This window comes from Capricornis sumatraensis, chromosome 15 (genome assembly GCF_032405125.1).
Source record: "Capricornis sumatraensis isolate serow.1 chromosome 15, serow.2, whole genome shotgun sequence".
In the NCBI taxonomy this organism is placed as follows: Eukaryota; Metazoa; Chordata; class Mammalia; order Artiodactyla; family Bovidae; genus Capricornis; species Capricornis sumatraensis.
Window position 1 is genome coordinate 85233847 of NC_091083.1, and position 21987 is coordinate 85255833.

The 21987-nt window shown below is 44.9% G+C and overlaps 1 protein-coding gene across 1 annotated transcript in view; it reads left to right on the forward strand.

The window, feature by feature from the left end:
* Window positions 1-21987, forward strand: part of DOK5 (docking protein 5) — a 146150-nt gene that overhangs the window by 56430 nt on the left and 67733 nt on the right. Inside the window, exon 2 of the mRNA XM_068987372.1 lies at window positions 9482-9589. Within this exon, the coding sequence (XP_068843473.1) occupies window positions 9482-9589 (108 nt within the window). The remainder of the gene's footprint in view (window positions 1-9481; window positions 9590-21987) is intronic.

Sequence of the window (21987 nt, forward strand, 5' to 3'; positions counted from 1 at the left end):
AGCCCTATTCCCATATGTTTGCATATTTCCTTAATTATTTCCTTAGGGGGAAAGTTCCTAGAAATAGTATTTTCAGGTCAAAGGGTAGGCATAAATTCTCCCCTGGAAAGGTTGTGTTAATTTACTTTGACATCAACAGAGGGTTTGCAGAGCTAATTTATTGCCTGTGGATGCTTTTGAAATATTTTTAATCCTCTTTATACAAATTTTATTTTATGATTAATTATCTCATTTTTGCTGGGCTTTTTCTTTGTAGTGAATTTTAATATGTACCTCAGTACCCACTGTGCAACTCCTCCAAATTAACATTCTTTCCTGACAAATGAAAGGTGCATATAAATGACATAGGTGCATATAAGGCACAGACTCACGCTGTTTACTCATTAAAGTGACTTTTTCTCCTCATAAAATATGTAATTCTGAACTGGCTCGTTATTTTGGTGAGTGGAGTTGGTAGCACCTACCGGTTACAATTCAGTGAAATCACAGAATTCTGCTCTTCTTCCGTCACCTTGTGGCTCAGACCGTAAGAATCCGCCTGCAGTGCAGGAGACCTGGGTTCAATCCCTGGGTTGGGAAGATCCCCTGGAGAGTTCCATGGACAGAGAAGCCTAGCGGGCTCCAGTCTATGGGGTCGCAAAGAGCGGGACACGATGGGATGACTATCGCTTTTCACTTTCATTTTCTGTCGCCTTCTGAAACCCCATAATGACAGAGCCCTTCTCTAGGCTAGAATGCTATAACCGCCTCGGTCTCAGAGGTCACCTCGGTCAGAATCCTCATCTTGGGGAAGGTTATCTGGAGACCGTGGCAGTCGGGCGGCATCACCCAGGGCCGTTCCTGAGGCTGCCCTTGGACTGGTGCTCGTGCATCGCAGAGGAGCTCAGGACTGGCCAGGCCGTGGGTCACTGTGGCCGGGCGCCGGGGGCCACGGTGGGGCGCTGGGTGCCGACTGCACCCATCCAGGGAGCCGGGGAGCCGGGACATTGTTTACCTGCAGCTGTGACCGGTGAAGAGCGAGCAGCCACAGGTTAGACAGGGAGGGAGGAAGGCCATGTGAAACCCAGAGCTTGCATGAGACACTTACCACATGATCGGAAGCATCTGGCACAGTTGAGTTCTTGAGCTCCGGTCAGGGATCCTGAATACTTTGTCACTTAAGGAGAGGGTGGAATTCTTTTAAAAGAAAGCACATCTTACAAACTGCTGGGCTTGCAGTCCCGGAATAGGGTCTTCAGACCCCAGTTGCAGAAATACTCCATTAAAAATCTTCACTCTTGGCCAACGCTTGGTGCCAGGGAACTTAAAATCACAAATGCAAATGTCACACCGAAATAGCTAGACGGCAAAGTCGTCGTCCAGATGAAAGAGCATATGGTTACAACTAAATGTCTCTTTATAGATTATGATAAGCAAGAAAATCAACTTCTTACAGACGGCTCGACCCTTAGCAGAAGTTTGAGTGTCTCTAGGAGACCAGCTTTTCTGGGAAAATCCTGGAGGAATGGTTAAGAGGTTTTTCTCCAGAATCAGGCAAACCAAGGTTGGAATGCTGGCTTGTCTGTCTAGTTTCATGCCCTTGAGTAACTAACACCCAGTGAGGAACCTCACTAAGGTCTATTTCCTTGCTGTAAAATGGGGAGAATAATAGCCTGTGTTTCATGGGGCCGTGGGTAGGTTAGTTGAGATAATGCACAAAAATGAATTAGCATTCTGCATGCAGGAAGTGTTCGGCTCATGCTTGGTGTTGATAGTAACTCCCCAGACAAGGAGAATATTTGACTTGTTTTGGAGAATAAGTAAAAATAGGACTAGAATGTGAGAAATGAGGCTCGTATATGATGAGGATACATGATATGGCTGAGGTGGAGAGAATGCCTGGTTCAGTTCAGTTCAGTTGCTCAGTTGTGTCCACCTCTTTGCGACCCCACGGACTGCAGCGCGCCAGGCCTCTCTGTCCATTGCCAACTCCTGGAGTTGCCTGGAGAAGAGGGAAAATTGATTCGATTACAGAAATTAGATTCTGGCGGAACAGAAAACAGTCCTAACTTACCGTCCCCCCCCCCGACCTGGCAAATACACCTTCCCGCTGTAGAATTGTTGTTGTTGAGTGACTAAATCATGTCGGACTCTGTGCGCCCGAATGGACTGTAGACAGCCAGGCTCCTCTGCCCACGGGAGTTATTCCCCGGCAGGAATGCTGGAGTGGGTGGCCACGCCCTCGTTGGGGGGTCAGAACCCTGTGGTGGGCTTGTCTGTTGATGCTTCAACAGTGGCTTGTGTGGACTGGCTTGTCCGAGTCCAGGACTTTGAAGATAATTCTTCCAGTCTGCAATCTCAGATCAGTGTGAATTCATGTATAATAGTGATTCTGACTTTATACCCCTCCCCCTCCCCCCAGGGGACACGCGGCAGTGTCTACAGAGTAGGGGAAGCGTGCTTCTGGAATTCGGTTGATGAAACCCAAACAGGCTCTGAAACATCCCACAATGCACAGGACGGCGCCCCTCCCCCCACCCGACAATAGAACAATAACTGTCGAAAATGCCAGTTGTGCTGAGAACGCAGAGCCCTAATGTATACCAGGTGAGATGTTCCAACATCAAGCTATTCTGTCATCAAATTATCTGAAGAGTGGTGCCACTGGTAAAGAACCCACCTCCCAGGGTAGGAGACACTGGAGACTCGGGTTTGATCCCCGGGTTGGGAAGATCCCCTGGAGGAGGGTGTGGCAGCCCGTCCAGTGTTCTTGCCTGGAGAATCCCGTGGACAAGGGAGCCTGTCGGGTTACAGTCCAGGGGATCCATAAGGACCCAGCTGATGTGACTTAGCATGCAGGCTAATCATTAGGATTCCTACGCTTCTTGTCCCATGAAACTACACTTTGCTGTCACAGTTGGGATAAAAAAGCTTCAGTTAAAAAAATCAGTTGAAAGTAGAATGTTAACTAAAAAAGACTATAGACAGTCCATAGATGTGCTATGAAGGAGATCATTGGAAGAATTCATCTAAGAAGGAAACGCTGCCCTCTGCCAGTGAGCAAGCGAGATTATTCTCAAGCTGTCACCCTCTGAGCGTGTCAGTCACCCCAGCTCGTCCCCACGCGCTGCTGTCCTCAGTGAGTCCTCCTGCCTTGTCCCCTCTCACCGATTCTGAAACATGGAGCGGAAGTCCGTAATTCTCTTGTACTTGGTGGCTGTTCTGTTCTTTAGACCAAGAGTGTAGGGCAGGTGAAACGGGTTTGCTGTGGTTCAGCCGACTTCACTTTCACTGTCTCTTAGTCTTACGACAGCATCTCCCGCCCCTCCATGCACGAGCCCACTGTCCTCAAAGGACGTCACACACTCAGAGGCCCTCACTGTGGGCGGAGCAGTTGCTGGAGGAGTCTTTGCTGGCCGTCCTTCCGGGGAGCACTGGCTTGTCTTTATGAATATTCATGCATTGGTTTGAAAATTAGTAAGCAAAATTCCTGGGGAATGTGGTAAACAGCCAATTTGTCTGGCCCCACTCTGATGCAATTGACCTTGGCTAATCTCTAGGAATCTGCATAATTAGTAATTATCTTGAGTGAGGCTGGACTACTGCTTGAGAATCACTCAACTCCCTCTTTTCATAAACCTAGTGTTGGAATTTTCCTTCTCTCCTGAGGAGCCAGCATGTTTTAATCTGTTCCAGGGTGACTTTCCAGCCAGTAGTTATAAACAGTATTTATACAGTACAGCCTGGATACCCAGGTGACTTAGTGGTAAAGAATCTGCCTGCAATGCAGGAAACTTGGGTTCCATGCCTGGGTCAGGAAGATCCCTGGATGAGGAAATGGCACCCCACTCCAGTATTCTTACCTGGAGAACCCCATGGACCGAGGAGCCTGGTGGGCTACAGTCCACGGGGTTGCAAAGAGTCGGACCTGACTGAGCACAGCACAGCAGCAGCATCCAATACAGAATTTGTATAAATTTATTTTTACAAATTTATTTATTTTGTATAAATTTGAATTTATACAATAGTACTTTGGCGGTTATTTGATTATAACACTGAACTTTTGCTCTTACTACTTAATAAAACAAAAGAAAAACAAAAATCCTCTAAGAGTAATGTGGACGGATCGAAGATGAAGGCATCAGGCCTGCTTAAACTGAGGAATCTTTAGCTTGCCTGTGACAGACTTCAGACAGAAGCCAGACAAATGTGGTTTGACCCTGAAGAAAATGAAGAACTTTGTTTTAAAGTAGAAATGCTGTCATTCAAGAGTGGGTCTAAAAGTTACAGCCTAATTTGGAAATATAAAATGTCCTCTTTGATGAAAATGTTCTTTTCCCTGTGGTATGCATATTTCTTGCACACCTTAGCACGCTGTCTCTAACAAAGTTTCCCGGCCGTGTCCGGAAGAAAGGAGCTGCCGATGATAGAATGGTGGCGAGAAACCCATTTTCCACATCCTTTATTTGAACAATCGGAGTGACAGTGATTCCCACTGTAATTATAGTCCTCTTTCTGGTGGTTAGGTTTTAAGGAAGCCAGTGATCTCATCTGTTATTCAGACACCAGAGAGATATTGGTAAGTCTTCTCTTTGCCAGCCATAGCCCCCCACGTGTTTATCTCCATGAGTGATTCTCCATCCTGAAAAGGATTCGGTGTTCGAACTCTTACTGATGACTCTTGCCATTTGGTTTTCTAAAGTTACTTAGTCTAGTGTTAATTAGACTTCAGCTTGATAGCAAAAGAAGTAGGTAACTGTTTTTAGATTAGGCTGTAATTTTTGAGATCTTGGTTAAATATCTCTGCACTTTTCTGTTAAAAATTTATACGTGTTTTGCTTTAAGATAATTGTAGATTCACTTTTGGTTGTAAGACATATTACACAAAGACCGTGTATTCTTTAGCCAGTTTCCCTGGTGGTAATATCTTTGAAACAACAACACAGTATTTTTTAGATTTATGTATTTAATTTATTTATTTGGCTGAGTCGGATCTTGGCCTTGGGATACAGAATGAAGCAGGGCAAAGACTAATAGAGTTTTCCCAAGAAAATGCACTGGTCATAGCAAACATCCCCTTCCAACAACACAAGAGAAGACTCTACACATGGACATCACCAGATGGTCAACGCCGAAATCAGGTTGATTATATTCTTTGCAGCCACAGATGGAGAAGCTCTATACAGTCGACAAAAACAGGACTGGGAGCTGACTGTGGCTCAGATCAGGAACTCCTTATTGCCAAATTCAGACTTAAATGGAAGAAAGTAGGGAAAACCACTAGACCATTCAGGTATGACCTAAATCAAATCCCTTATGATTATACAGTGTAAGTGAGAAATAGATTTAAGGGCCTAGATCTGATAGATAGAGTGCCTGATGAACTATGGAATGAGGTTTGTGACATTGTACAGGAGACAGGGATCAAGACCATCCCCATGGAAAAGAAATGCAAAAAAGCAAAATGGCTGTCTGGGGAAGCCTTACAAATATCTGTGAAAAGAAGAGAAGTGAAAAGCAAAGGAGAAAAGGAAAGATGTAAGCATCTGAATGCAGAGTTCCAAAGAATAGCAAGAAGAGATAAGAAAGCTTTCTTCAGTGATCAATGCAAAGAAATAGAGGAAAAAAACAGAATGGGAAAGACTAGAGATCTCTTCAGGAAAATTAGAGATCCCAAGGGAACATTTCATGCAAAGATGGGCTCAATAAAGGACAGAAATGGTATGGACCTAACAGAAGCAGAAGATATTAAGAAGAGGTGGCAAGAATACACAGAAGAACTGTACAAAAAAGATCTTCACGACCCAGATAATCACAATGGTGTGATCACTCACCTAGAGCCAGACATCCTGGAATGTGAAGTCAAGTGGACCTTAGAAAGCATCACTACGAACAAAGCTAGTGGAGGTGATGGAATTCCAGTTGAGCTATTTAAAATCCTGAAAGATGATGCTGTGAAAGTGCTGCACTCAATATGCCAGCAAATTTGGAGAACTCAGCATTGGCCACAGGACTGGAAAAGGTCAGTTTTCATTCCAATCCCAAAGAAAGGCAGTGCCAAAGAATGCTCAAACTACCGCACAATTGCACTCATCTCACATGCTAGTAAAGTAATGCTCAAAATTCTGCAAGCCAGGCTTCAGCAATACATGAACCGTGAACTTCCAGATGTTCAAGCTGGTTTTAGAAAAGGCAGAGGAACCAGAGATCAAATTGCCAACATCCGCTGGATCATGGAAGAAGCAAGAGAGTTCCAGAAAAACATCTATTTCTGCTTTATTGACTATGCCAAAGCCTTTGACTGTGTGGATCACAATAAACTGTGGAAAATTCTTCAAGAGATGGGAATACCAGACCACCTGACCTGCCTCTTGAGAAATCTGTATGCAGGTCAGGAAGCAAAAGTTAGAACTGGACATGGAACAACAGACTGGTTCCAAATAGGAAAAGGAGTGTGTCAAGGCTGTATATTGTCACCCTGCTTATTTCACTTATATGCAGAGTACATCATGAGAAACGCTGGACTGAAAGAAACACAAGCTGGAATCAAGATTGCCGGGAGAAATATCAATAACCTCAGATATGCCGATGACACCACCCTTATGGCAGAAAGTGAAAAGGAACTAAAGAGCCTCTTGATGAAAGTGAAAGAGGAGAATGAAAAAGATGGCTTAAAGCTCAACATTCAGAAAACAAAGATCATGGCATCCGGTCCCATCACTTCATGGGAAATAGATGGGAAAACAGTGGAAACAGTGTCAGACTTTATTTTTTGGGCTCCAAAATGACTGCAGATGGTGATTGCAGCCATGAAATTAAAAGACGCTTACTCCTTGGAAGGAAAGTTATGACCAACCTGGACAGCATATTCAAAAGCAGAGACATTACTTTGCCGACTAAGGTCCATCTAGTCAAGGCTATGGTTTTTCCAGTGGTCATGTATGGATGTGAGAGTTGGACTGTGAAGAAGGCTGAGCGCCGAAGAATTGATGCTTTTGAACTGTGGTGTTGGAGAAGACTCTTGAGAGTCCCTTGGACTACAAGGAGATCCAACCAGTCCATTCTGAAGGAGATCAACCCTGGGATTTCTTTGGAAGAAATGATGCTAAAGCTGAAACTCCAGTACTTTGGCCACCTCATGCAAAGAGGTGACTCATTGGAAAAGAGTCTGATGCTGGGAGGGATTGGGGGCAGGAGGAGAAGGGGACGACAGAGGATGAGATGACTGGATGGCATCACGGACTCGATGGACGTGAGTCTGAGTAATCTCCCGGAGTTGGTGATGGACAGGGAGGCCTGGCGTGCTGCGATTCATGGGGTGGCAAAGAGTTGGACACGACTGAGTGACTGCACTGAACCGAAGTGACTGACTTAATTTGTTTCTTCGGCCGAGGCGTATCTTCGCTGCAGCAGGCGAATGCTTGGTGCTCCGGCTCAGTGGGTGCGGTGTATGCGGTGTACTCGCCCCTAGACCTGTGTGACCTTAGCTCCCCGACCGTGTATTGAGTCCGCGTCCCCTGCGTTTCAAGGTGGACCCTCAGGAAAGTCCCCAACAATGCACTGTAACCAAGACAATAGTATTGATAAGAGTCAGGATACAGGGCAGTTTCATCACTGCCGGGCCCCATCGCTCTCCCTCCTGCTCCCTCTTCACACAGGCCTCACCCCTGATAACCACTAAACTGATTTTCATTTCTATACTTCTGTCATTTCAAGAATGCTCTTAATGCGGCCATACAGTATGTAACCTTTGTGTTTGGCTCCATACCCGCGCACCACCACCCCCCCACCCACCCAGGCAGCATTATTCTCTGAAGACAGGTTCAAATTGTTTTTATAGCTGAGTGGTATGCTATGGTGTGACTGTTCCCCAAATCGTTTACATGTTTACCCGGTGGAGAATAGATGGGTTGTGTACAGTCTTGTACTGATACGAATCCGGCTGCTGTGAACATCCATGTTCCTGGGTTTTGTGTGCGGGGAGTTTGTGCTTCTCGGCCTAGATCCCTAAGAGTGCGGCTCTAAGTGCTGTGTTGCTTGCTTAGTTCCTTAAGGAACTGCCAAACTGCGTTTCAGAGTCGTGCATTTTATATTCCCAGCAGCAGTGCAAAAGCAATCCAGTCTACTGGCATCCTCGTCCACACTTGGTGGTGTTATTATTATTTGAGGCAACCTGATAGGTGTGTGTTTCACTGTGGTCCTAATGGTTGTGGTTGCGATTCCCATGTTCCGTTGGTTCGCAGAGTCTCACTGCGGTTTTAATTTGCATTTCCTCATGCACCTCTTGAGCTCCTGTGTGTTCTCTCTGGTGAAATGCCTGTTGTCCGTTTTGTAAATGGATTGTGCGCTTCTTTAATGTTGAAGTTTGAGGACTCTGTGAATTCCAGATACTGATCCTATGTCAGATATGTGGTTTGCACATATGTATTTTTTTCCCAGCTTGTCTTTCTATTCTCTCAGCAGAATTTTTCGCATAGCCAAAGTTTTAAATTTTGATGAGTTACATGTGGCAACATTTTCTTTTATGGATTAAGATTTTGATATGAGGTCAGTCCTGGGTGTTCTTTGGAAAGAATGATGCTAAAGCTGAAGCTCCAGTACTTTGGCCACCTCATGCGAAGAGTTGACTCATTGGAAAAGACTCTGGTGCTGGGAGGGATTGGGGGCAGGAGGAGAAGGGGACGACAGAGGATGAGATGGCTGGATGGCATCACGGTCTCGATGGCCGTGAGTCTGAGTGAACTCCGGGAGTTGGTGATGGACAGGGGGGCCTGGCGTGCTGCGGTTCATGGGGTCGCAAAGAGTCGGACACGACTGAGCGGCTAAGCACACACATTCAGTTTTCTGAGCACCATGTGTTTAAAGGCCGTCCTCTGTCCACTGAATTACTTTCTCACTTTTGTCTCCATGTTTTTAGGGCCCTCAACATGTTGCAGTAGTAACTCGGTCTGCACCCCAGTCTGGCAATAACCTTTGAGTCTCTGGGTTGAATTTTCTGAAGGAAAATGTGGTTGGTGTTCATTCCCATTTATTAGCTAGTCCACTGTCTGGCCCAGCTGCTGGCCATCGGGTGTGAGCACTGTCCCATGACACGCAGGGGCTGTCCCTTTGTAGGTCTTCAAGCCTTTGGAGTATATCAGGCTGTGATCCCCATAAATAATGGCACTTGAAATTACGGCATGTGCTGTAAAAGCTCGTCTTGTTTGTGCTGATTTGGGATTTTTATCTCTGGGACTTTTTCTGAAATGTTGTCAAAGAATGAAGATATGTGCCTCTAAATACTTATTTCCTTTTGATTCCAGTGATTTTTCAGAACGGCATAATACACCCATTGTGAAAACAGTTCGGGGTTTTAAAATTTTGTTTTCCCAAAGCAACATCACATTTATGCTTTATGAATATTTTATAGGTGAAAACATAAAAAAAAAAACCTTTAAATGCAAATGCCAGTGATATGTGAGTCAGCTGTGGTGCTGAGTGCTGTCTCTGTGTTCACTTCCAGATTTATCAACGGTGTTGGCTGGTGTTCAAGAAAGCGTCCAGCAAAGGTCCAAAAAGACTGGAGAAATTTTCTGATGAACGTGCCGCCTATTTTAGGTGTTATCATAAGGTAAGACTCAATTATTGTAGCTTTCCAGACGTCTGTTCATAACTAGAGAACTCACGTTCTTTGAGTCTGAAAACTTGTCTTGCTTTTTTAACCACGTTACAAAAATCACTGTTTCCAAGGACGTAACTTCTCTAAAGTAGTATATGCTTGCTCATTGTTTTCCTGTTTGGTGGTTGTTATTTGTGTCTTTTGTAGCTTATTCATTTTATTGTTTTTTGAGATTTGTTTATTTATTATGTCTTTTGGCTCTGGTGGGTGTCTGTTGCTGCATGCAGGCTCTCTCTGGTTGTGAGTGGGGCTCCTCTCCCTTGCCCTGTGTGAGCCTGTCATTACTGCGGCTCTTCTTGTGGAGCGTGGCCTCTGGGTTTCAGTAGTTGAGGCCCTCGGGCTCCGTAGTTGGGGCTGGCAGGCTCTGGAGCGGTGTCTCAGGTCGTTGTGGCCTACTGGCTTAGCTGCTCTGTCCACGTGGGAGCTTCCCCTACCAGGGATCACGCCAGTGTCCCTTGCGTTGCGAGGTGGGCCCCTAACCACTGGCCCATCAGGGAAGCTTCCCGTTTTATTGTTGATAGACACTTAGCTTTCTTTCCCGTTTTCACCTATTATGACTCCACTTTTTAAAATGTTTTATTGGCGTATCTTTTAAAAAAATTTTTATTGGAGTATCGAATCTTCCCTGGTGGCTCAGAGGGTAAAGCTTCTGCCCGCAATGTGGGAGACCCAGGTTCGATCCCTGGGTTGGGAAGATCCCCTGGAGAAGGGAGAGGCAGCCCACTCCATTATTCTTGCCTGGGGAATCCCATGGACGGAGGAGCCTAGGGGCTGCAGTCCATGAGGTCGCAGAGAGTCGGACACGACTGAGCGACTGCACTTTCACTTTACTCTATGGCGTGCTAGTTTCTACGGTGCTCAAAGGGAACCAGCTGCGCGCACGAGCCTGTCCCCTTGTTTGGAATCCCTCCCCATTTAGGTCCCGCAGAGCTCTGAGCGGGTTTCTTGCGCTGTACAGTAGGTTCCCTTTAGGGCCTGTTTCGTTCATATTCTCAGTAGCGTGTGTGTGTGTCAGTCCCGACGCCCTAGTCCAGCCCACCCGCGCCCTCCCGCCGTGGTATCCATCCGCTTGTCGGCTTGTCCGCTACGTCCGTATCTCTGTTTCTGCTTTGTAAATAGGATCGTCTACCACTGTGGGCTCTCCTGGTGGCTCAGAGGTCAGAGCCTCTGCCTGCAGTGCGGGAGACCTGGGTTCAGTCCCTGGGTGGGGAAGATCCCCTGGCGAAGGAAATGGCAATACACTCCGGTATTCCTGCCTGGAGAACCCCATGCACGGAGGAGCCTGGCGGGCTGCAGTCCACGGGGTCGCAGAGAGTCAGACGCGACTTCACTTTCACTTTCACCACTGTAGCCCAGGGCTTCCCAGGTGCCTCGGTGAGGAGTCCGCCTGCAATGCAGGAGGCTTGCGGGGGAGGCAGGTTTGATCCCTGGCTTGAGAAGATCTCCTGGAGGAGGAAATGGCAACCGGCTCCTGTGCTCTTGCCTGGAAATCCCCATGGACAGAGGAGCCTGGCAGGCTACAGTCCATGGGGTCACGAAGAGTCAGACAGGGCTGAGTGGTAAACAACAACAGACCACTGTGGTCCAAGCCACCTCGCTGCCTAACTCCCAGCCCTCTGGAGTCTATCTGAGACGCTCATATCGCATCATGGTTCTCTGGCTCAGAACGCTCAGTCAGGTTGGTATAATGGTCCACCCGTCACACGTGTGACTTCCTGTTGCCTGTTTAACTTCGTGGGTGCAGTTTCCCCAGCCCCACTTGGCCGTGCAACAGGTACCCTGGGCTCTGCACTCTCCATAGACAGCCAAGCACATCCCCTCTTTTGAATTTCCCTTCCCCCTGCTTGGAAGGCTCTCCTTGCAACGTCCACGTGATCATATCCTTCCTTTGATCTCAAGTCCCTGTTGAAGTTCCTCCACTAAGTGAGCCCCCCCCCCCCCCGTTATTTAAAATGCAGTCCTTGGACACCCTCCCGCACCCTCGGCTTCTGCTATAGCCCTTCTCATACTGCGTGCAGACTGCTCAGTTATTTCTTATTGTCTTTACGACAATACCACCAAAAAGCAAGGTTCCCAGGGCAGAGATTTTGGGGTACATCTGCTTCTACTCCTTACCAGGGCCTAACGTAGCAGACACTTTTTAAACTTTTTTTAAAAAATATGAAAGACCTTTATTTTTATTTGTTTTGTTTTTATTTTGTCGTGTCTTGCTTGTAGCACGCGGGATCTTTAGCTGTGGCCTGTGGGCTCTAGTCCTGAATAGGGACTGAATCCCGGCCCCCTGCGTTGGGAGAGCAGAGTCTTAGCCGCTTGACCGCCAGGGAAGCTGCCCTTAAAACTCTTGCTTGAAAAGATGCGAGTGTTACCGATAGAGGACAGGGAATAGATGTGGGCGTCTGCGTGTCGCTCTTTCATTTAACTCATCAGAGAGTCCTGAGGCATCTGGAACTAGGAAAAAGCATTCTGACTGGAGGAAACGCGTGGTGCTGGGAGCAGAGAAAGCCAGGACTGGGAACGTTTCTGAGAACAGACACAAGTGTAGAACCAGAGTGCACTGGGGAGATTCTCTTGCATGGGGAACAAGCCAGGGGAGTTTGAGGGCAAACTCGCCCTGTTTCCCAGACCCCTACCTGCTGGCTGCGGAATTTAATGTGCGTATCTTTGGGGAATGTGGTAAGCCACCATCTCGTTCATCTATAATAATCATTAACCAAAGTTCAAAGCATCAGAACGGAAGAATTATCTCTGTTAAGCCTCCAAGCCCTTGATGAGTTCCCGTAGACGATTCACCCTCCTCACTCTTTCAGATCTGATACATTTAATATGAATCTCTCGGGGGCATATAAAAAGCTGGAGTAACTCTGAGATGTGCATTTTTTATCCAAATGCTGTGTAATTTATGAATCTTGATAGTAAAAATAGTAGGGTGATAAGTAGCTCACCGTGACCGGATTGCAGAGTTTATTTGAGCACAAATAAACCGCAGTTTCCGCCAGAAGTGAAGCGCTGCACGTTATGCTGCTGGATCAGCGCAGAGGCGCTGTGGCTCAGCCCCACCTCCTGTAGGGAACCTCTGGCATCTGCGGGGACGGAGTGCTGCTTTAGTCTCACTTTTAAAGAGACTATTATGGGGGGCAGAGAACCACACCAGTTTTGCATATGTGATTCTTTTCAGTTTTTTAAAAAGGAAATTGACCGTAGAATTTTAAAACTTGGTGCTTTGCCCACTGGCAGGGTAACTAAAGGTGCTCTCATAGAAAAACTGGACAGTAAATATGTGATTAGTGCCCAGACGGAAGCATTATGCTCATGTCTTTTCCTCTTTACTGACGTCCCCTCAAGCCCCAGAGCTGTCAGAAACGGCTGTGAATTCCATTAACTGCAACTGTAGCAATATTAAGAGTCCAGTGACTTTATTTTTTCTTTCTTTCTTTCCAGTTTTATTGAGAAATAATTGACATGCATCACTAAGTTTAAATGTGGGGCTCCAGCGACTTTAAATTTAGTTCCTGACCTTCCCGTTAAATACTGGTTTATTGTTCTCACCCAGCAAACGCCAAGTGGCCCACATGAAGCAGAAGGGGTTGAGCGTTTCTGTGCTTACTTTTACTTTTTTGGTGTGAATAACAACTGGGAGGAAATCTAAATAGAATGATGGTCAGCTGTTGTTTTTGAGACCAAGGCAAATAGCATGGTGGAAAGTATACTGGCCCTGGGTTTGGGAAGCTTGCTTTCTTTTTTCTCTTTTTTCTTCTGTTAATTAACCTGACCTTATTTATTTATCGAAGTGTAGGGAATATGCAATACTTACTGCATATTTATTCAGTATTTTTTCAATTATTTTTATTAATTAATTATAGGCAAATTAACATTATGGACTGCAGCATGGGGGTCGCAAAGAATGGGGCACGACTCTGGAGGGAACAGCAGCAGCCGCGTTTATTGGAGGGTGTTGACTTAGAGCGCTCTGTTAGTTTCAGATGTGATGGTCAGTCATGGTTCAGTCACTGAGTCACGTCCAATCCTGTGACCCCGTGGACTCTGTAGCCTGCCAGGCTCTCTGTCCACCAGCAAAGCGGATCACTTATGCGTATGCACATACCCACTTTTTCTTAGACTGTATTCCGGTACAGAGCGTTAGAGAGCCCTGAGCAGAGCTCCCCGCGCTGTGCAGCGGGTTCTCGCGGTCATGTTTTGTATGTAACTATAGTGCGCGTGCGTGTCAGCCCTGGTCTCTCAGTTTACCCCTCTTCCCCTCCTTGGTAACGAAGTTTATTTTCTACGCCTGTCGCTCTGTTTCTGTTTTTAATAAAACTCTTAGAGGAAAACAAAGGCAGAACACTCTCTGACATAAATCCCAGCAAGATCTTTTTTGATCCACCTCCTAGAATAATGAAAATAAAAACAAAAGTCAACAAATGGGACCTAATTAAACATAAAAGCTTTTGCACAGCAAAGACAACCATAAACAAAATGAAAAGACAGCCCACAGAATGGGAAAAAATATTTGCAAACAAAGCGACCGACGGGGATTAATCTCCAATTTTTAAATACACAAGCAGCTCATGGCTCACTACCAGAAAACACAGACAGCCCCATCAGAGAACGGGCAGAAGACCCAAGTAGACATCTCTCCAAGGAAGACACACTGAGGGCGGGAAAGCGCATGAAAAGGTGACCAGCGCCACGAATTACCAGAGAAATGCAAAGAAAATCAACAGTGAGTTAGCGCCTCACACAAGTCAGAATGGCCATCATCAAAAAATCTAGAAACAGTAGATGCTGGAGGGGTGTGGAGAGGAGGGAACCTTCCTGCACGGCTGGTGGGAATGTGAACTGGCACAGCCACTGTGGGGAACAGTATGGCTGCTTGTGAAAACTAAGAAGAGAGCGCCCATTTGGTCCAGCAGTCTCCCTCCTGGGCTCGTATCTGAGGAAAATATACTTTGGAAAGATGCACGCGCCCCCGTGTTCACGGCAGCACTGTTGGCTGATGCAATAGCCAGGACGTGGAGGCAACCTGAATGTCCACTGGTGGACGCGTGGACAGTGAAGACGCGGCGTATACACTCAGTGAGATCACTCAGCCGTAAAAGAGAATGGAGTAACGCCAGTGCAGTGACATGGACGGGCCTAGAGACTCGTCCTACGTGAAGTCAGACGGAGGCAGACAAGCATCAGACCATCTTACCTCCGTGTGGAATCCGAAAAGCGCTTCAGCACTGCTGCTGTGGGGTACTGCCATACTCTTCTTGCCGACCTATTTTATACGTACTGTTGGTAGTTTCTACCTGTTAATCTCAGAGCCCTAATTTGTCCCTCCCTACTGGCTTTTCCCCTTCGGTAACCCCAAGTTTGTTTTCTATATCTGTGAGTCTGAGACATGGAGCAGCCCAAGCACCCTTCGCAACTGGGTGAGAAAACGTGGTTTATGCACAGTGGAGTGTTTCTGTGAGTCTGTTTCTATTTTGCATAGACATTCATTTGTATTATCTTTTAGATTCCACATATAAGTGATATCATACAGTATTTGTCTTTCTCTGACAATTCATTAAGTGTGATATTCTCTAGTGAGTGAAAGTCACTCAGTCGTGTCCAACTCTTTGCAACCCCGTGGACTGTACAGTCCATGGAATTCTCCAGGCCAGAATACTGGAGTGGGTAGCCTTTCCCTTCTCCAGGGAATCTTCCGATCCCATGGATCAAACCCAGGTCTCCCACCTTGCAGGTGGATTCTTTACCAGCTGAGCTCTCAGGGGTTCATCCACATTGCTGCAACTGAAAGAGTGAAACTCTTGCTCATGGCTGAGGAACACTCCACTGTGCATAAACCACGTTTTCTCACCCAGCTGCGAAGGGTGCTTGGGCTGCTCCATGTCTCAGCCGTTGTAAACAGTGCTCCTGTGAACAACGTGATCTCCGTGAGATTCTCCAGGTGGCTGCGGTACGTGTCTTAATAGTCCCCTCCTGTCTATCACTAGCCAGTGTTCCACAGCATGGATTACTACAGGTGGTTGCATTCCCCACTGAAGAACATCTTGGTTGGTTCTAGTTTTTTATTATTATGGATAAAGTTTTTATTTTTCTGGGATAAACTCCCAAGAGTACAACTGCTGGATCATATGGTGGCTGTGTGTTTAGTTCTACAAGACGTTGTGAACCTCCCTTACCGGGCAGCTGTGGATTTTACACTCCCACCAGCAGCGAACGACCCGTCCAGTGTTCCTGCGTCTTCATCGGCGTTGGGTGGCGTCACTGTGTTTACTTTAGCCGTTCCGTAGTCATTTCTCACGGCAGTTTTAATTTGCATTCCCTCATGTCTGATGACATTGAATACGTTTTCCTGCTCTTTAATTGCTGTCTGTGCGTCTTCTTCTATGAAATATCTCTTTATGTATTTTTACCAATTTTTAGTAACTTTTTTAATGAGTGAGTTTTGAGTATTTTTTTAGTATAGATTCCAGTCCTTTGTCAGATATGTGGTTGCAAATATTTTCTCCCTTTCCATAGCTTATCTTTTCATCCTCTAAACAGGATCTTTTGCAGAACAAAAGTTTTAATTCTCATGCGATCCACTGTTTGAATTTTTACTTATATGAATTATGCTTTTTGTGTCAAGTCTAAGAATTCTTTGCTTAGCCTTGGATCCTGAACATTTTCTTTTTCTAAAATTTTATAATTTTAAGTTATTATTAGTATATATTTAGTATAATTTATATACTAAAATAAAATTTACAGTATAAATTACTTAGTATATATTATTTAATATATAATATAGTATATTATACTACATAATTATACTATATAATATAGTATAAGTTATTTATAATTTATAGTGTATAATTTAAGTTATAAATTTAAGTTCATGATTCATTTTGAGTTTAATTTTTGTAAAAGATGTGAGACGTAGCTTGAGTTTCATTCCTTTTTACCTGTGGTTGTCCAATTATTCCAATGCTCTTTGTTGTAAAACAAAACAAAACAAAACAAAAACCTGTTCTTTTCCCACCGATCAGCTTTTGTGCCTTTGCCAAGAGCCGTTTGGGTGCCGGCACAGGCGTATTTCTGGGCTTCCTGTTCTTTTTCATTGAGCTCTGCCTCGCGTTCCCTTGATCACTGTGAATACACACTAATAATATTGGGTAGAAGTGAACGCTTGCAGCTACTCTGTTTTTAAAGGTCATTTCAGTTATGTTAGTGCTTCTCCATAAAATTTTAGATTTGTCTGTGCTTATAAAACCCATGTTAGAATTCTGAAGAATTATGTTAAGCCTATGAATCAAATTGTGGGAGAGCTTGACATCTTTTCTATCTCAGGTCTTTCAGTTCCTGAACACGGTCATTCCATTCATTTGAATTTTAAACTTCCGTTTTCGTCATTTGGTAGCATTCAGCCTCTGTATCCTGTACGTGTTTACTTAAGTTTATATGTGATTATTTCATTTAATTTGGATTAAATTCAAAGCCCTTTTGCATTAAATTCTTGTGTAAACTTGCCATCTTTGGCCTATAATCAGTAAGACAGTCATCTGGTTTAATTTTTATTTTCCTGTCCCACAATTATTTGAGTAATCATTTGAACTGATTAGTGGTCCTTGTATTTTGGAAAAAAGCCTCACGTTTTGAGGGCTTATCAGAATGTCACCTGTGTAGTCTGGCACTGATCTGTTAGTTTGCTTGACTTAGTCCTGTTCTTAAGAAATGTACGTGTGCACATAAGGAAAAGGAACGAGGGAAAAACAAACTTAGGGACAAAGTTCATTGAATGTAAACACCCTTGCTCCCCCCATTCATATGTATTTCTTACATGAATTTCTTAAAAACTTGAATTCCAAGGACTTATCTATGTGATTTCACATTTGTGTTTATGTGGAAACACTTGACTATAATCCAGGTACACACAGAAGCTCTGTGTCGGTGATGTCAGACAGAGAAGGATGGGTTTTCTTAAGTCAGTAAAAAATGAGTCAAATGGTTTTTGGGTGTGGGAGAAAGTACAGGATATTGTTGACCAAAGGGTGATGATCCATCTACCTCATTTTACAACGTTTTGCAGATTTCTTTTTTCTTTTTATCACATTACTTTTTAAAATTGTAAATATCGTACATGTTTCTTGTAACAAATGTAAACAATTCTGAAGTGCATGGAGTAAAATGAAAAAAGTAAATAAAATACTATTGTGGACCGTAGTCCCTGTGCTTCAGAAAAAACACTGATGGATTAATGTGTACTTTTCAGACTCTTTTTTTCCTCTCTATACAAATAGAAACAAAATCTCACACATATATAGATCACATTTTTAAAGCAAAAATTCAGTAATTCATTGCATATTATGCATATTGTGTAACTATGGTAATTACAGATTCCCCAGGACATTTTGAGGAGCCTGTAGTCAGTCCTTAGGTAACTTCTAGTAGTGACTTGCTTCACATTCAGAATATTTGTATTTATGAGACATGACAAATGGCCACATCAGTTATGCCCTTTCTCTCATGCTTTGACTACCATTCTAAGTCAATAATTAGTGGCTACAGCTCGTCAGTTTAACAGATTCAGAGTACTCTTTAATATTGATACACCACAACCTGTTGAAAAATACCCAAATTGATGGGCAAAATAATTTCTAATATTTTATAAATTTAAATTCTACTATGGTGACAAACTTGTGCTTGTATCTTTATACACCCATGCAAATCTTCCTGAGAGGAAATCTCTTGGATGTGGGATGGTCAGCTGATAGATATCCTGTACCTTTAACATTTTTGTAACTACTGCCAAATTGTCTCTAGATAGATTATCCAAAATCCCACATCCACGACCAGTTTAGGAACGTGTCCCTCACCCCAGACTCCATTCTCTCTGTAAATTTCAGATGCAGACTTTTCCGGGTAAGTACCCTTTGGTATGTATGTGGTTTTTTATTTTTAAGAAAGATGATATGGAGAGATTATTTCAGTTATTTCATGTGTACAAATAAAGCTCCACTCTTCAGGGCAGACAGTCCAAATTTATACCTCAGACAGGCTCTAGTCCAATTTATTTTAAGTGACCAAGGGCATGTGTATATATTTGGAAAGAATGAAACCATCTCTTGGGGCTGGGATTTAACTGTCTAGGATGGTTCTTTCTTAAGGAATCTTTTGTAAAATGTTTGTTTAAACTGCTGTGTTCCAGGTCCTGAGGGGAGATAAGTGGATAGAAATGTTTTATGCTGACAACTTTTGATTAGAACTGGGAATGTGTCTCCTTATTTATCTGTCCTTGCATACCGGCACTGCTTTAAAACCATTGGTACTTTTTTTTTAGGAAAGACAATACGAAACACTTAAACTGTTTGGAACACATTATAAGAAGTCCTTAGGAAAATTTTAATGGGAATATTTATTAGAGCTTTTTAGAGTGCTCTGAAAAGTTCAGCTGATAATAATGTAATAACAATTATAGTCATGTAACGGATTGTTTTGAATCCTGTACTTGAGAAGACATTATAGAACCAGAAATGTATTGCTTTTACATGACTTATTTTCAAAGGCAACCTACAGAAGTTAAAGGGATTTATGCCTGTTCATTTTCCGTAGGATAATGGCTTTATTTATTTTTTTAGAATGAAATAATTTGAAGCTTCTGCAGAGCTTTGCAATTTGCATATACAAAGAATTGCTCACTGAATTCATTCAGTGCCACAAGGGAAAAAATAATTAGGATACAGCTTACAAAAGCAAGGCAGAAAAATTGCCTTTTATGTAGCAGTCTCCATTTCTCTCTGTAAACATAAATAAATCATCATCTGTAAATTACCATCAGCAAAAGAAGGGGAAAACTTGGAAATCAAATCCTTGTTTTCCTAAATGGCTTTTGACTTTGCCGCACACCAGCAACATATTTAATATTCCCACACAACGTTGACTAATTGCATAATTCTGACAGGAATATACCAGCTCCTCAAGGGAGTGTACTTTTAAAAAATCCGATTGTATTACTCTTCCCTTGAAACACCAGAAGAAATTTCAGCAGTTTCTCTGTGTAGTTACAAAATAACCCATTTGGAAAATTGAATTGTGTAATTTGTCATTGTTTTCCAAGTTGTTAATGGAAACGTACATCAGCAGCAAGTTAGACTTTTAAATATGGCCGCTTTGTTAATTGCTGGCTGTTAAACACTTATTTCAATGAGCACTATCATTTATGACGAATAAGACATCTGGAATATGGCTTTAAACAGCCAAATTAATTTGCCAGTTCTTTTTTTTTGGAATTCCTAACTGGATGGCATACTTAAAGATTTATCAGAGATTTAGGAGTGTGCTGAATATCCCTCTTGCCTTTGAGGAAGACACAGTGCTGGGTTTTTGATGCTCAGAGAGTTAGCAGACAAGAACTGCGGAGGAATTAAGTAGCTCTTTAGCGCTCCCTGTTTTCCATCCCGCCCACCCTAAGCTAGGCTAAGCCATAACTGCTTACTGCCTGGCTGCCTCCTGGCCTCTCTGGGCCTTGTTTCCACCCGCTGGTCACGTTCCCACCCTTCCCCACGGTTGAGGCCACGTGTATGGCCCAGCCAGCGGCGCGCTGCTCAGCTCCCGAGGACGCCATCCTCATCAGTTGCGTGTGAACAGCACGCTCTAGCTGCGTGATGCGTCAGCCGTGTCCATTCTCCACTTTCACTCTAACGGGGTTTTTCCACCCTCTGCGCTGTTAACATTTTTGGTGTGGAGCCGGCCTGTTCTTTGCAGGATGTTTAGCAGCATTTCCTGACTTCTACCCCCTAGGTGCCGGGAGCACCCCCCAGTTTTGGCAACCAAAAGTAGCCCCGAACTTCGTGAAATCTTTTCCCTGGAAAGGAGGAGGCGAGGGCAAGATCTTAAGCTCTCCCCTGGATGGAGAACCGCTGGCCTGCAGCGTGCAGATGCGACCCCCCCGTGTCCTGCGTAAAACCTCCTGTCTGCACTCTGAGGACTTCATGACGGACAGTGACTCCGCCGGCTGCTCACCGTGCCTTTTCGCCCCAGCCCAGCTGCTCTGGCTTCGCACGTTGTCTTCCTGTCACGGCCTCGGTCCTCACACCACTCTTCCCCTTATTCCTGTCCTGCTGCAGTTTCGAGATTGTGTGGGGAAGCTTTGGTCTGGAAATTCGTGTCTCCTTTCTTTGCCTCATCAACCCTTGCTCACCCTTGTCAGCCCACTTTAGGATGACTGTGCCCCCCTCGGGAACGATGGCCTCGCTGATTTCTTTCTGGAGTCATCTGGTGGCATTTGGTGGTTTACTGAAGTGCCATGGCAGATTATCCACGTTTGAATCCCAGCTCTGCTGTTTGCACGCTGAGTGAACAAACTCCCCTCTGATAGTCCCATTCTGTGTACAGCAGGAATTTCACAGTTGGTCAGAAATGTGAAAAATCAAGCAACATAATCAATATGGGGGGCTTAGAGCCCCAAATCCGGCATATAATCAAGGCTCTGCCTGCGTGGGGGACGCCCTCCCTTCCCTGGCGGCCCCGTGGCTGAGACTGCACTCCCAAAGCAGGGGGTCTGGCTTCGTTCCCCTGTTCTTGTTCAGCCGCTAAGTTGTGTGTGACTGTTTGTGACCCCGTGGACGCCAGGCTTCTCTGTCCTCCGCTGTCTCCTGGAGTTTGCTCAAATTCACAGTCTCCTTTCCTTTATGATGAAGATGGGTTGGGGAGGGGGGCTTTCATTTACCGTGCTCTTGTTGAGGGCTTACACGTGTGAGGCACTGAGCTTGGTGCTGGAGACAGAGCAGAGAATAGAGCAGGCGGCACCCTGCTTCTGCTTCTGCTTATCATAAAACGTGTAAGTGAAATATATAGGGTGTTGGCGTGACTGATCAGCGCTAAGCAAGAATGAACGCCGGGCCAAGAGGTCGGATGTAACCTGAGAGTGTCGCACTTCTGTTTTTATTTTACTTTATTTTACTGGCCTGTCACACGTGGGATCTTAGTTTCCTGACCGGAGATCCGGGCTGCGCCCCCTGCATTGGAGGCGCACAGTCTTAACCGCCGGACCGCCAGGGAGGTCCCCCTGTTGCAGTTCTCAAAAGCGTCGCCTGGATGAGGTGATGTCTGAGTCACTGATGATGGGGCAGGTTGAGTCTTCCTCCTCCTCGAGAGGAAGAGTGTTTCCAAGCAAAGGAAGGCTAAACCCAGGTGCTCTTGTTTGATGGGACTGCTGAAAAGACCACAAAAGCGAGAGGAGCTCAGTTGGGCTTCTCAGAAAAGGGAACGAGTAGAGAGCGACTGCCTGTGTTTCAGCAGAGTGGCGTCTCTTCCATATAAGGCCCTCTAGCACCACACTGGGCTTCCCAGGTGCCAGTGCAGGAGACCTGAAAGTCGCGGGT